At 40.7% G+C, this 16,744-nt stretch overlaps 1 protein-coding gene across 1 annotated transcript in view; it reads right to left on the reverse strand.

Annotated features, from left to right (window-relative positions):
- Positions 1-16,744, reverse strand: part of LOC120993795 (collagen alpha-2(IX) chain-like) — a 156,244-nt gene that overhangs the window by 91,097 nt on the left and 48,403 nt on the right. The window contains exons 4-14 of the mRNA XM_040422266.1: positions 13,241-13,294; positions 12,067-12,120; positions 11,810-11,863; positions 11,654-11,707; positions 11,461-11,505; positions 7,481-7,534; positions 7,237-7,290; positions 7,009-7,062; positions 3,199-3,270; positions 2,821-2,856; positions 2,626-2,670 (exon numbers count right to left, since the gene is read on the reverse strand). Of these exons, the coding sequence (XP_040278200.1) occupies positions 2,626-2,670; positions 2,821-2,856; positions 3,199-3,270; positions 7,009-7,062; positions 7,237-7,290; positions 7,481-7,534; positions 11,461-11,505; positions 11,654-11,707; positions 11,810-11,863; positions 12,067-12,120; positions 13,241-13,294 (576 nt within the window). The remainder of the gene's footprint in view (positions 1-2,625; positions 2,671-2,820; positions 2,857-3,198; positions 3,271-7,008; positions 7,063-7,236; positions 7,291-7,480; positions 7,535-11,460; positions 11,506-11,653; positions 11,708-11,809; positions 11,864-12,066; positions 12,121-13,240; positions 13,295-16,744) is intronic.

Genomic DNA, 16,744 nt, shown 5'->3' on the forward strand with positions numbered 1-16,744 from the left:
GTGCAGGATCTACAGGTCCAGATGCAATATCTGTGGGAAAATTTGTCACAGGATAACATATGGAACCTGTATGCCCAACCGTATATCATCTTCTATCCAGGCTGGAGGCAGGCCAACAGGGTACTAGAGCCTCCTTTCAATTGTACGGTTCTCCCCAATAAACATGTCTTTCCATTTTAATACTGTAATCACTTATGTATACATTCTTCAGATTTTTTGTCATCTGAATATTGCGTATTATCAGTCGGTAATATGCAGAAGATGTGAGAAGAGTAGTTAAAACTACAAAACTGTCTGAAGCAAAAGCTCATTTCAGTGGCATGCCTAGGGGGCTGGGGGGAGAGTTCCACCCCGGGTGTCAGCTCTACAGGGGGTGCTGCCGCACTCCAGGCAGCGAACTTACTAGGCATAGACAGCGGCATATATCTCATGCCTGCCACACCTCACATTACGCGCCACCGTACAGCCTCTACAGAGCGGGGACCAATCACTGCGCTCTCATAGACGCCTCTGTAACGGTGCATTATGGACAATGTAGTCTTTCCAAGTAAGACGCGCGCACTACTGATTGACACTGAAACTACATTTCCCAAGATGCATTTCCTGGCAAAGTAATGGCCGATGGCTGGGAATGTGCTTAGCTGCTTTTTGATACAGGACGGGTAAGTGACGGGCGAGTGTGGTACATGCTGTGATGTGGAGACGTTGGAGGGGCTGATAGAACCTGGTGGGATACAAGAGGCTTGTAGTGGGGGCTGCTATAGGGAGCCCAGTCTGGAAACAGCAGTGGATATCATCAGCGGTACAATACTATGAATGGCACTGACAGATAATGCTTTATAGATTTATTGTACAGAAATTTCTGGACAATAAGAGGCTGGCGTACAGTGGGGTGCAAGGAGGGGGCGGAGCTCAGCAGTGCAGGAGAGGTGGGAAGGACATGTGAGGATGACCATAGGGGCGGAGCTTTGTTTGGAGGAGGAGAAAGTAAAAGTTCAGTGCTTGTACAGAGCCAGTGGCTGATCTGTGTCTGCTTGCTGAATCCTCCACCGTTCAGCCTGAAGACACGGATCGCTTCTGGCTTGTGTGGGAGGAGCCTGCAGCCTTGGTATATGCCTAAGCTCCTCCCACACAATGCTGCAGAGCATTCTGTGTCTGCAGGGGAGAGCTGGATGTGAGCATCAGGAACTGGACAAGGTGAATCTTGTGGGGGATTTTTTTAACACAGAGGGGACACAGAGGGCATTGCTACTATAAAGGGGCCACAGAGGTCATTGCTACTATGGAGGGGGCACAGAGGTCATTGCTACTATGGAGGGGACACAGAGGTCATTGCTACTATGGAGGGGACACAGAGGTCATTGCTACTATGGAGGGGGCACAGAGGTCATTGCTACTATGGAGGGGGCACAGAGATGATTGCTACTATGGAGGGGACACAGAGGTCATTTCTACTATGGAGGGGGCACAGAGGGCTTTACTACTACAAAGGGGCCACAGAGGGCATTACTACTATGAAGGGGGCACAATGGGCATTACTACTACAAAGGGGCACAGAGAGCATTGGTTCTGTGGAGGGGACACAATGGGCATTATTACTATGAATTGGGCACAGAGCGCATTACTACTATAAAGGGGGCACAATGGGCATTACTTTTACAAAGGGGCACAGAAGGCAATACTCCTGTAAAGGGGGTGGGCATAACTGTTACGGGGCACAGAGTGGGCATTATTACTGTGAAGGGGGCATAATGGGCATTACTACTATGAAGGGGGCACAATGGGCATTACTATTATAAAGGGGGCACAGTGGGTATTACTATTATGAAGGGGGAACAATGGGCATTATTACTATGAAGAAGGCACAGAGGGTATTATTCCTGTGGAGGGGGTGGGCATATGTGTTATGGGGCACAGAGTGGGCATTATTACTGTGAATGGCGCACAATGGGCAGTACTACTGTGAAGGGGGCGCAGAGGACATTACTCCTGTGAAGGAGGTTCACATAACTGTTATGGTGCACAGAGTGGGCACAATGGGCCGCATTACTACTGTGAAAGGAGCACAGAGAGGGCATAACTACTGTGAGGGGGCACAAAGAGAGCATTACTACTGTGAAAGGTGCACAGAGAGGGCATAACTACTTTGAGGGGGGCACAAAGAGGGCATTACTACTGTGAAAGGGGTACAGTGTGGGCATAACCACCGTGAGGGGGCACATATCTGGACAAAACTACTGTGAAGGTTGTACAATGAAGGCAATACTACTGTGAGAGGGTACAATTTTTTTAAAGTATTGGGGGGGCGGGTGCCAGAGAAAGGACCCGCCCCGGGTGCCAAACACCCTAGGCACGCCACTGGATCACTTTGGTAATTTCACATATAACACATATTTCAGATATAACAATAACCTACTATATTACCTTGTGACTTCCCTCCCCCATTGCCAAAATGACTCAGCTTGCATTTTAGGTAACAGGAATAGATTAAAGCACAGTTCTGTAATGTTGACCAATGGTGGCGCTGTACTGTACTTGGATTCAGAGCATTATCTGGATAAGGTCATGCAGCTTCACACTCCTTGTTGCATGTAGTAAAATAACCCGTGTAGTAAGATACCTCACCTTTTCTCCTTTCTCTCCAGCTAGACCTTCAACTCCTGGATCACCCTAAAAGCAAACAGCAATTTTTAGCATTACGTGCCGCTGTAACATTAAGAACAGAAAAGAAAATAATGATGCTTGATGGCAGTAATAAGATCTGCCTATGACCATATAGCCAACCATATAGTTGGCAAACATCCATACAAGCATACATACCACGTCGCCTTTTCCTCCAACCTTTCCTAGGAAGCCCTGAGGAATAAAAGAAGCCATAAGTGGGGTAGTGGAAACTTGGCATCGTCAGCTACATCTAGCAGTTGAGGGTATATGATAGTATTATTTATATATTTTACGCATTTATATATTTTGCACACTTATATAGCATAGACATATTCCGCAGCGCTTTACAGACATTGTCATTACACTGTCCCCAATGGGGCCCACAGTCTGAGTTCCCCTCTCTTTTGAACCCAGTTAAAATGCTGGAATTCGGATGCATTTATTTACTATTCCTTCAGTCTTAAATAATGGAAGAGTAAAGAAAATAGAGAGATTGCTTATATTCCAAATAATCCCAAATTACCATGTGTTTACCTTGTCTCCTTTTACTCCAGGAATACCCTGTGGTCCTGGTATGCCAGGAGGACCCTGTTCACCTTTTGCTCCCTAATAAAATAAAAAGCAAAAAGAAAACAATTTGATTCGGGGCAGAACAAGATCCTACGTCACTTTGAGCTAGAGAATTGATCAATCATCAGTCAATAATGGGATCATCATTTGTACGATACAGTCATTCAGTTCTATCAGTTGTCCTCTGTGGCCATTAGCCACAGTATCAGGTTAAGGCCTCATGCGCACAACCGTTGTGTGTTTTGCGGTCCACAAACCGCGGATCTGCAAAACATGGATGGCGTCCGTGTGCGTTCCGCAATTTGCAGAACGACACGGACAGCCTTTAATATAACTGCCTATTCTTGTCTGCAAAGCGCAGACAAGAATAGGACAGGTTCTATTTTTTTGGCGGACCGTGGAACGGAGCAACGGATGCGGACAGCAACACGGAGTGCTGTCCGCATCTTTTGCGGCCCCATTAAAGTAAACTGCGGATAGGATGCAGACCAAAACCACGGCCGTGTGCATGAGGCCTAATAAAAAACCACACTGCACAGTGAGGCTGGGGCTACACAGCGACAGGAGTTGTGCGACAGCAAGTCTCAGAAAAGTCACATAAAAAAAATACTGCTTTCTAGTATTTATAGTATGTCTGTTTATTGACTATTTTTAGCTACGTCCAAATATCATTTCTTGTATTCTACAGGGTGGGCCATTTATATGGATACACCATAATAAAATGGGAATGGCTGGTGATATTAACTTCCTGTTTGTGGAACATTAGTATATGTGAGGGGGGAACTTTTCAAGATGGGTGGTGACCATGGTGGCCATTTTGAAGTCGGCCATTTTGAATCCAACTTTTGTTTTTTCAATAGGAAGAGGGTCATGTGACACATCAAACTTAGTGGGAATTTCTCCCGAAAAACAATGGTGTGCTTGGTTTTAACGTAACTTTATTCTTTCATGAGTTATTTACAAGTTTCTCTTTGTTTACAGCCATTGACATGTCGCCGAGGTTAACACGTGAGGAGCGGATAGAAATTGTGTTGATGTCTGGTGAACGCAGTAACTGGGTCATTGCAGCACATTTCAATGCAAGACACCCTACGAGACCACCCATCTCCCATGCTACCGTTAGCAAACTGCTTGCTAAGTTTCGTGAAACTGGTTTAGTGTTGGATTTGCCAAAATGTGGACGCATGAAATCTGTTTCTAATGAAGAAACATCAGTGGCTGTCCTAGCTTCATTCAGCAAGAGCCCACAGCGTAGCACTCGCCGTATCTCACTGGAGAGTGGCATTAGTCAAACATCCCTTCGGCGGATATTAGCTACTCACAAATGGCACCCTTACAAACTCCAGCTCCACCACGGTCCACCATGGTCGCCACCCATCTTGAAAAGTTTCCCCCCTCACATATACTAATGTGCCACAAACAGGAAGTTAATATCACCAACCATTCCCATTTTATTAAGGTGTATCCATATAAATGGCCCACCCTGTATACAGCCTGACTCTCACCATAAAGGCAGATATTTTAGTTTATTGTTCATAAGGAATATTACAAATATACTTAGTCACCTTCACACTTAAATCAGTAAAAAAAAAGTGTAGGTGCGAACTGCACATATATGTAGGCTTTGCATCGCTTAGATAATCTTGGTTATGTTAAAATTGACTGTGTTGTGCCCTCTAGTGGAGAAGAACACTACAACATAAAACAGGCATCATGCTAAAGAAACCATATCTGCACTACAGTGTAACTTATGTTAAAAAGATTAAATGTTTACTTTGCAAAAATTCTATCTATCTATCTCCTATCTATCTATCTATCTATCTATCTATCTATCTATCTCCTATCTATCTATCTATCTATCTCTCATATCTATCTTTCATATCTATCTATCTCATATCTATCTTTCATATCTATCTATCTATCTCATATCTATCTTTCATATCTATCTATCTATCTATCTCATATCTATCTTTCATATCTATCTCTCTATCTATATATCTATCTACAAAAAAGCAAAAAAAGGGCAGGCAGCACAGCAGTAAAAAAGTGAAATGGAGTGCCAGCGGCTGCAGAGGTGATCCACCAACTAAACCATATAAGTAAAACGAACTCCACGGCACTTCCAAAAACAAGTATGCGTTTATTTACCAAGTAACAGCGATGTTTCGGTCCGCTCAATGGAACCTTTCTCAAGCAGTGATAACCACTGCTTGAGAAAGGTTCCATTGAGCGGACCGAAACATCGCTGTTACTTGGTGAATAAACGCATACTTGTTTTTGGAAGTGCCGTGGAGTTCGTTTTACTTATCTATCTCCTATCTATCCATCTATCTCATGTCTATCTATCTATCTATCTATCTATCCATCTATCTATCTATCTATCTATCATATCTCATTATCTATCTATCCATCTATCTCCTATCTAATCTATATCACATCTATCTATCTATCTATCTATCTATCTCCTATCTATCTATCTATCTCCTATCTATCTATCTATCTATATATCCATCTATCTCATATCTATCTATCCATCTATTGCATTTCTTTCTATCTATCTATCTATCTATCTATCTATCTAGTCTTCTCATATCTATCTATCTCATATCTATCTATCTATCTATCTATCTATCTATCTATCTCATATCTATCTATCTATCTCATATCTATCTATCTATCTCATATCTATCTATCTATCTCATATCTATCTATCTATCTATCTATCTCATATCTATCTATCTATCTATCTATCTATCTCATATCTATCTATCTATCTATCTATCTATCTCATATCTATCTATCGTATCGCATTATCTATCTATCTATCTATCTATCTATCTATCTCATATCTATCTATCCATCTATCTCATGTCGATATATCTATCTATCTATCCATCTATCTCATATCTATTTATCCATCTCATGTCTATCTATCTATCTATCTATCTATCTATCTATCTATCCATCTATCTCATATCTATCTATCCATCTATCTATCTCATATCTATCTATCCATCTACCCATCTATCTCATATCTATCTATCCAGCTATCTCCTATCTAATCTATCTATTTCATATCTATCTATCTCTCTATCTATCTATCTCTCTATCTATCTATCGATCTCATATACATCTATCTATCTATTCATCTATCAATCTATCTCATATCTATCCATCTATTTTATATCTATCTATCCATCTACTGTATCTCATGTTTATCTCTCTATATATCTATCTATCTTATCTATCTCATATCTATCCATCTATCTCATATCTATCAAATCAAATAAGCTTGATTGGCAGGACTAAATACATTTTAGCATTGCCAAAGTAAGTTGGAAATAATTGGGTATGGTTGGGGGTATAGGAGTCCATGGTATATCAGGCTCCTCTCAGTCTATGGCAGGCAGTAATATATTGTGCTGCTGTGGCCGCTTTGTTCTCCTCTTCCCCCAGCAGTATGGAGAGTCTCTCTTCCTCCTCCATGGAGATGAAGTCTGGGCAGAGATCAGACAGTCTCCTGAAGTGAGTCTCCCTGACTGCTGAGTATTTGGGGCACCGCAGCAGGAAATGAGCCTCCACCGCCTCCTGGTTGCACTGCTGGAACAGTCAGCTCTCCCTGGGCATGTACCTCTGTCGGTGACGCCCTATCTATCTATCTATCTATCTCAGTTGACCAATACAGTTATATGTAATGCTCCATGATCATAGACAAGGATCTCATCAGATCATGTCAAGATTTGTCATTCTCCATTTGTGTAAACATATACTTACGACTTTCCCATCCACTCCGACAGGCCCAACTGGTCCTCTTTCACCACGGTCCCCCTACAAAGACAAACATATTAGCTTGCAATGACACTTACACCATTTTTTTCTAATGATATTTATACTCTTTTAAAGGACCAATGGAGGAAAGATCAGTCTTTATTGTCATGACATAGTATAAGGCAGTAATTAAAATGATGCCAAGAAGAAGAGTAATGTATTTAATTCACTTACCTTCATTCCAACAATGCCCCTGGGACCAGCTTCTCCAGACGGACCTCTCTCTCCCTAGTACATACAAATAAACTACAATGTATTTCCAGGTTTATTATGTCATAAAACATAATGTTATGTAATTATTTTCATAAAAACTGTTTCAGGATAAATTGATCTCTAGATGACAATTTCTTGTGAAAGGAAAAAACAATAAGCTGTGTTATGTAAAATAAAGCATATGCCCCTCATTATCTGTACTTACCTGCTTTCCAGGTGCTCCAGTGAATCCTGGTTCTCCCCGAGAGCCTGGCTCTCCCTGTGAGAAGCAAGCATACAGCAGGTTACAGTTCACAGTCTCACAAGGAATGCATAATATTATTAACAACCTCTACAATGTCAATGAACTTTTCACTAATTAACTAAAAAGATTAATATTTCCATTTACATTTTTGTCAGGTTTCATAACGTTACTACATTGAAGGACAAAATCTTTATCACTTATCCTCCACCTGGCTAATCCTGTGACTAAATAGTAATTTTTAGTGTTACACTTAAAAAACCTAAATGTTGTAGATAGATATAAAATGATCAGAGTAAAGTAGAAACCGCGCTGCTCCCAACAAATGCAAGTCCGACCACTCCAGAAGAGGTCGATACTCCACAATGCAACAAGAAGGATCCATCAGGTTTAAAATTTATGGGATTGGAACGAGTGGTAAACAAATGGCGAGGGGAGGATCCAATCGCCAAGATTAATCGCTGCGAGATAGAGTGGATTTACAGCCCTCAGGACTAAATATGGAATTTGACCTGAAACCTTGCCTAACATGAATTATGTGAGGAGGATATTGGAGTAGCTCCACTAACCCGAAATGATGGTACAATGTCCCTATGAATGAATGGTGTGAAGCGCTAAAGTTAGGCTTGATGATAACGCGCTCACATTAATGAGACTATAGTAGTAACCATTAATTGGATGTTCTAGCCATGTGACCAAGAAGGGGAGGTGAAGTGGGCCTTATGAATGGATTGTAGTAGTAACTGGTTATTGGTCGTGTCTGCTCACGTGACCACGAAGGGGAGGTGAAAGCGGTCTTCCATTGATTGACCTACGTAGCGATAGTAGAGACAAGCAAGAGATGGATAGATTTTATCAATAGTTATCATGTTTTTAATCCTTTTGAGTGTAAGAATGATGAAAGTTTATTTATGGATATGTTTTATTGAAATTGGAATAGATATGTGGATGGAGATGGTTTTAGACAGGCAGAGGGAGGAGTAACTCCCATGTGTGTATAAAAGATACATCCCCGAAAGGTGGGGGGTACGCCCCTGACGAATCGAAGGTGAAACCCGGGTAGGGCGCTAGAAGGGAGACCGGTCTGAACACTTGATATGTTTGTATCTTTTATGATCTTGTGAGTATAATAAATGCTGATTTTAGAAGATCTACTGCGGTACTTCATTATCCCTTGCTCCTCTATCTAACCATTTACAGAAGAGACGGGTGGAAGTGTGATTTGAAGCGCTGGTTGAACAGTGATTGGTTGCATTGTGGAGTATCTACATTGTGAGTAGCGTGGTTTCTACTTTACCCTGGAAATTGAAACTTGTTGTGAACAGGACCCCCACACCCGAAACCTGCAGCGCTCAGAGTAGGATTGACAATTTGGAATTTGCTGTTTTTTAGATATAAAATGATACACGGTGGATTTTACTAAGATCAGTATACTATAAAGTTATATTTAAGAAGGACCTATCAGCTCTCCTTATATGCTTGCTTAGCAAATACTTGTATTCCTACAAAATAATGATTCTGCAGCATCTTTTCTTAGAATTCTGTATTGTTCTGTTCCCCCGTTATTCAACCTGGAAATGTAGGAATACATTAACAATTGAGAGTTCCCATTGTCCTGTTCAAAAAAGTGTGTCCTATACATTCCGACACTGTCAGCACTGATTGGATAGTGTTAAAGGGTATAGGGACATGCCCCATTAAAGCGGATGTCCAGTTTCAGGAGGAAACTGGACAACCCTCGGAATCAGCCAGCAATAAAGAACTGGGAAGTACTTGCCTGGCAGAGATCTCGTGCCACCATTCCACATCTCCTGGTTGGGCTGTAATTACTGTGATAGCAGTGGCATCGAATCGACAACACAAGACCATTGCAGTCAATCACTGGCCTCTTTAATGCACTGCTGAGGCCAGTTATTAGCTGCAGCAGTCACGTGCTGTCGACGTGATGTCACCGATGCAGCCAGGTAAATAGAGCCCAGGCAAGAGAACAGGAGCGGTGGAGCGAGATCTGCCAGATAAGTACTTACCAGTTCTTTATTGCAGGATGATCCCGAGGGCTGTCTGGCTTCCTCCTGAAACTGGACAACCCCTTTAACACCCAGTTAACTGTATTCATTCCTAGGTTAGGTTTTATTTCCAAAATAAAACCTAACCTAGTTGTAGATTAATGAGTAGAAAAGATGCTCAAGGTCTTCTTTAAGTGTAGCATTGATGAAGATGTTTTTTATATATAAGGAAATATTGCTTGGCTGCTGTGGACTACAAAGCAGCAGACGAGGCGATCATAGGGAACCCCTAACATACTATGATGCGAATAAAATAATACAAAGCAATGACTGAAATCAATGGATGCCCATACTTTTCCTGGGTCAGAGTCAATTGAGGTCTCTCCTTATGAACTCACCAATTAGACAACTCTTTTACTACCAGTCCAATAATAAAAATGTTATTTTACGTATGTTATGTCTGAAAGAGATATGCAACCACTTTAGCTGCAAAAGTAATTTATTGTAGGTATGAAAAGTTCTGAATAACGTTTATCTTTCCATGTTTTAGAAGAAAATGTTTGCAAAATGGAAATGTATGTGTGATGTCAGTACAATATGTGCAAATAATGCTTTTGTCATTTGTTTGGATAATTTCTTAAAAAAAGAAGAATTTAAATAGTTTCTGTCCAACAGCAAGCAGTTTCTACTAGTACGGCTTGTGCCATAAAGGGAACCTGCCACCTTGAGCATGGTGTCTAATCTTCAGCCATCATGTTATAAACCAGGGGATGCTGAGCAGATTGATATACATTTTTGTAGGAAAAGAATCAATACACCTTGAATTATATTCATTTAAATATTTGCTGTTTCTATGCTTAAAGGGGGTTGTCTTCCAAAAACAGAATCGGTTCACAAGTTGTTGGTATAGCCGCTCATCCCTGTTCACTTCAGCTGTGCAGTAATAGCTGGACAACCCCTTTGAGAGTCCAGTGGGTGGTCCTAATCAGTGACTGACTTCCCTAAATGACTATGCATACAGAAATTACTGAGTAGGGTTACCCACATGACTCCTAAGCATAGAATGGATTCAAATGACTTTAGGGTACTTTCACACTAGGGTTAAAGTTTTCCGGTATTGAGTTCCGTCATATGGGGCTCAATACTGGGGAAAAAACGCATCAGTTTTGTCCTAATGCATTCTGAATGGAAAGCAATCCGTTCAGTATGCATCAGGATGTCTTCCGTTCAGTCCCTTTTACAGTATTTGGCAAAATTCAGGCACTCATTTCCATTGGAATGTATTAATGCAGGATCCGGTTTTTCGGTATGCGCATGCGCAGACCTTTAAAAATGTGAAAAAAAAAATACCGGATCAGTTTTTCTAGATGACACCGGAGAGACATTTGTCAGACGGATCCAGATACGGAAACAAATGATATACGTTTGCATACGGATTTCCGGATCCGGCAGGCAGTTCCGGTAACGGAACTGCCTGCCAGATTCTTCTAACGCTAGTGTGAAACTAGCCTTTTACTGATTTGTTCCCCACAAAACTATATATCTACTCAGTTTCTCCTGATCTAGAACCTGCTACCCACATGTATAATGTGACAGGTACCCTTTTAGCAGGTAACGTTTCCCACAGTATGTGCAAAGCAATCCATTTATAGGATTATAGTAGCTCTCTATCTCATCAAGGTTGCCTACCATTAATTTAAAGTTTTTGGTGGTAAGAGATGGAGCTCTATCTAGTAACAGGACAGAAGAACAGGGGTCACAACAATTGTGTTATCTCTCCCTGCAAATATTAAGTAAGGTCTCTAGAATGATTTAAACGTAATAACAAGCGGACATAGTAATAAACCATGCAAAGTCTACAAGGACATGCTACTGCGAAATGACTTTTTCTCACCCTAGAATACAGACATGATAAATTTAAACAGATCAACTACAAACCTTTTGTCCAATTTCTCCTTTACTGCCTGACTGACCAGGTAAACCCTAGAAAATATACAGACAGCAATTTATGTTGTGCAAAAACCACAATCCAGAACTCTAGATTTTCTTACAGTAAACAAGGAAATATTTGTAACATATACAGAAATTTTAAATAATTTCCAGAAATATGATTTTTGGGCAAGCTACTTACTGGTAACCCTTGATGGCCAGGAGAACCATGGATGCCATTTTGGCCAGGGCTACCCTAGACATGAGAGAAAAAAGAATTATGGAATACATAAAATGGAATACATAAAAGAAAGAATTGTGATATGAATACAAAAAGAAAGATTTAATAATTACCCACCTTTAATCCAGGAACACCTGGGGTACCATCCTTGCCGTCAATACCAGGTAGGCCCTGTAGGTGGCAGACAGAGAGCCTTTTTAAATAGTAACAAATGTCTACAACTGGCAGAACCTAACTATAAAATAAACTAGTATAGGCTGGAAGCACAGGAGGGGCAGCGCCCAAAAAAGAGTAGTAGATAATGCTCTTCCTCTATTTCCTATTGACTATTATGGAGGAATTCCCTTTTCACTTGCTGTTTTCAACAAACTTACGTTGTTTCCCTTTGGTCCCATTGCTCCAAACTGTCCAATAACTCCCCGAGCACCCTGCAAAAAAATGTATTGATGACTTAACAAGCACACAGATGGAAACAAACTAGAAGTACAGAACTGGAATATACCGGTAATATACACTTTAAAGGTATCTACAGAGATTTGGTTACAGATACGTTGTCAATATAGGATAGTGAAGATAAATCAGTTTCCTTTGTACCATGAGACTTCCCAAAAAAAAGTCAAGTAAGAGCACTTGGCTATCTTTGGAAGTCCCATACCAGTGAAAGGCGAGTAGCCTCCTCTCCACTCCTGGCAGCAAGCAGAAATGTTATGATATTTCCTGTAGATAGGATATAACTTTTAAGCCTGTATTCTTTCCTCTTGATGCAGAGGATATCCCCTCATCACAGTCCTGGGGATAAATAGATGATGGGCTAGATCTCTGTACTGACCCTCTCCAGCTCTGCTATGTCTGCCTTGTTCACAGGAGCCCAGAACTGTACACAGTACTCCATGTGTGGTCTGACCAGTGATTTGTAAAGTGGTAGGACTATGTTCTCATCACGGGCATCTATGCCCCTTTTGATGCAACCCATTATCTTATTGGCCTTGACAGCAGCTGCCTGACACTGGTTTTTGCAGCTTAATTTGCTGTTTACTAAAATGCTTAGGTCCTTTTCCATGTCAGAGTTACCCAGTGTTTTACCATTTAGTATGTACGGGTGACTTGCATTATTCCTTCCCATGTGTATAACCTTACATTTGTCAGTGTTAAACCTCATCATTGACTTCTCTGCCCATATAAAGATGAATGCATGTATTGTGGGCTTGGTTATTATTTTCAATATTAACATGGATTAAATTCATGTACAAACACTACTGTATAGCTCATATACTACTGTATAAGATATTTAAAGAATAACTTGTACCATAATTTTCCTTGACCTAACACTAACTAATTTCTTCCCTGTCCCAGGCTACTGTGCATGATAAAGGGAAATACGAGTGTGTTAAAATGAATATACTTTGCTCTTGAATGTATAGTGGAGACACAGAAATTCAGTGCAGCTCCCCTTTAAAAAGACTTCAGTGAATTCTACAGCGAAAGGATGCCTAAAATTAAGTAGTCATATTTTAATATTAAATGAAAGATGAAACAAGTTTGACTCACCCTATCTCCTTTCTCACCAGGCTCTCCTGGAGGCCCCTTTGGCCCCTCCTCGCCCTGAAACAGACATAGAGAAGAAAAGACTTTGCAAAGCCAGGCTCATTAAAGATAATAACCACCCTAAGTGCAGTTTAATTAAACACTCATTCTCTCCAGGGAATTCTGTAATGAGGACGGAGAAATCCGCACTAACAGGATGTGGGATTTCACCCCTGTGTCCTCTGATGGAATGAAATGCAATGTTCTGCATGTGTATGGAAACCTGGAGAAATCATGCATAAAGTTATACTGTCCTGTCAAATATAGAACACACTATTAATATACCAAACTGTACAATATATAGAGGTGAGGAAGGAAAGAATGGTACCGTATGTCAACTTACAGGCTTCCCTGCTGCACCTACTGATCCGATCATCCCCTTATATCCGGTGGGTCCCTGATAAATTGACAGGATAGAGTTCTCTGTTAGAATCAATCTCCATACTGTATAACAATGCTTACACGTCTCCACACAGTGCACTTTTATTACCATCCTTAGCATGATGGGCATCCCTCAAGTTCCCAAAACATAATTTTGTGTGACATTTCATAACTCACTATTTTCAAATATGTTGAAAACCGAAATGGGTGCTGACAGTGGATGTCATTTAGGAAGCAATATTGCTTGACCATTGTTTTGCCTGAGTACAAATGCATCTTTAAGTTACTGCCCCCTTTCCGTTTTGCATCTCAAATACACTGCTTTATAGAACCGCTAGTCTAAAAACCTATACACCGTAGCTTTGATTTAGCGGTACCATATTGAAAAATATTGAACAGGATAGTAAATGTGAAAGATACATCTCATCCAAATCAGTATTGCTAGGTTTTCAAGTTTTGACAAATGATCAACTTCTATAGGAATTGGGGGCTTATGTATATAATATTCCACCAATTTATACTTTAAATGTTCTACCCAACAGGTTCCCTACTCAACGGAGGACATGCAGCATCACGACACATGTTTACATATACATACACCATATATATGCAACATACATACACATAAATACACCATATACAGTACATGGTACACATACATGAATACACCATATATACACTACACACATATACCACTCAACTAAGGAGCTAAACTATCAGCGGCGCGCAAAGCAATGGAAGTAAACATCTCCAGCTGCTTAGCCACCGCCAGAGCACCACATTGGGACTCAGCCGGTAACACTGTTCTCCGATCCAGTTGTAATTTTAACAACTGGATCTGGAGAACTGGCTGAATCCCATGCCTGGTTCTACCTCATTCTCAAGATCCTCAATTTCACTGACACATGAAAAATGCATGGGCACACAGAAGATTGAACTGTTTGACACTTCTGTTCATGATATGAAGAAGCCCAAGCAGGATAAAAAAGATGTATGGACTAATACTCTTTTGGAAGATCTTGCAGACTTCTGGCATTCTTTTACTTCTAAAAAGTGTCATGACAACACTGTTTTCAGTCTTCAATGATGACCCCATCATACAACAGGAAGTAGGGCTAGGGGAATTGACTTAAAAAGTGTGAGGCCATGCAGCCACCACAAAATCCAGCACATTGAGCATGTAACTACTGTGCTCAATCAAAGGTAGCTTCTGGCCATATGAATCGCTTACTGTTTCTCCTTTGGGTCCAGTCATTCCTGGAAAACCACGGATACCCTGTGGGCCCTGTAATAAATGGATTTTTAAACAAGAAGAAGTTAAAAAATAAACTGAAATAATCTAAATATATATGAGTATATCTTTATGATGATACATATTTATGAAAATAAGAATGGTCCATGCTAGTGTTTTACTTCTGTCCACAAAAAAAGTCATGGTTATTTAGCTCTGATGTCATGGTTTCTATGTTTTACATTATCTGTTATGGTATGTCATGATTAATTATATCAGGACTTGTTTCATAGACCAGTTAAGATCATTTTTCCGTAATAAATCACAATAGGTCCATCAGATTTAAAGTTTTAGTATATAAGACAGACCTAAGCATACTTTTCTGGGTGACAAAATGCAACTGAAATCTTTTGAGAATAAAATGGAGAAAATTTAAGGGGAGAAACCTGAGTTGGAACCATCTCACCAACTCTCCAGGGGCCTGACAGCAGCCTAAGAATTTGTATTACTAAGGAAAAGTTTAGTATTATTAAAAACACCAACAATGGTCAACATTTGTTGCACTGTGGCACATCAGCTATGCACATTGCCAAAAAGTAGTGTGATTTAAAGGTATTGTCCAGCCATTACTAAGCGATGGTGTATTCTCAGGATAAGCCATCACTATCTGATTGGAAAGGGTCTGACACCCTGCAACCCTGTCCATCAGCTGTTTGGATGTAGCTCTGTCACTGGAAGTTGGCACTTAAACTAGACAGCTCCGTGAAGTGGACAGAGTTCGCTAAAACTGCACTGCACACATTGAAGCCAATGGAAGCATCCATCCACTACACAGTTGATGGTACTCTGTAGCTCCGGGCACTGACTTCTGGCATCACAGTTACACATAATGTATATGCAACTGATATACGAATTAAAATTATAAAGATTCTTAATAATGCTCCCAACAAATAATAAATGAAAAACAAAAACCCCAAAAGAAGGGTGCTGGTAGGGGTGGGTGCTCTCAATTTTGCGGAACGAGTGCGCACCCATTCATTTCAATGGGGTCGCAGAAGATGCAGACAGCACACCATGTGCTGTCCGCATCAGTGGTTCCGTTCCACAGCTCCACAGAAAAGATAGAACGTGTCCTATTCTTTTTGCGGACAGGAATAGGCATTTTCTATTGCGGAACGCACACAGCCAGTATCCATGTTTTGCGTATCCGCAAAGCAGTACGGCCGTCTGAATGGTCCTTAACCGGTATGCTATTCTGGACATGTTATTGAGTCGAGTTTTTTGTGTTTGTGTATGTCATACCATGGTGCAGAGTACCTTTTAGTATTATTTACCAGTAATAGTTAAGTTTTATCTCCCTACCTCCTCCCTTCTTTTGGGGTTTTTGTTTTGCATCACAGTTATACCCAAACAGCTGATTAATGGGAATGCAGGGTGTCAGACCCCTGTCAATAAGCTAACCGCAGATAGACCATCACTTAGTAAAGGCTGGACAACCCCTTTAAATTGTGTAATACTGTATATTGTCCTCAACATGTAATCCATTTAATAGAGTAACATTATACACATTTTGGGCATTTATTATTAAAGGGGTTGTCCCATCTCAGCCAGAATAACCACAATAAGCGTTGACCAGCGGTGGAAGGACTTACAGTACAGAAACATCTAGATACATTAAAAATTTTGCTATAACCAATGGTGAGGTCGAGGCATTCCCCATGTTCTGGCTAGTGAGATCCCACTAGAAAGAGGTTTATAAGTTTACACCAGCAACACAAGGGAATCTCATTCTAAATGTTAAACACATGAAAACCAGTGTTATGCTCATCACTGGAATATTTTTCATTATAAAAAAG

The sequence above is a fragment of the Bufo bufo genome, chromosome 3, assembly GCF_905171765.1.
Source record: "Bufo bufo chromosome 3, aBufBuf1.1, whole genome shotgun sequence".
Lineage (NCBI taxonomy): Eukaryota > Metazoa > Chordata > Amphibia > Anura > Bufonidae > Bufo > Bufo bufo.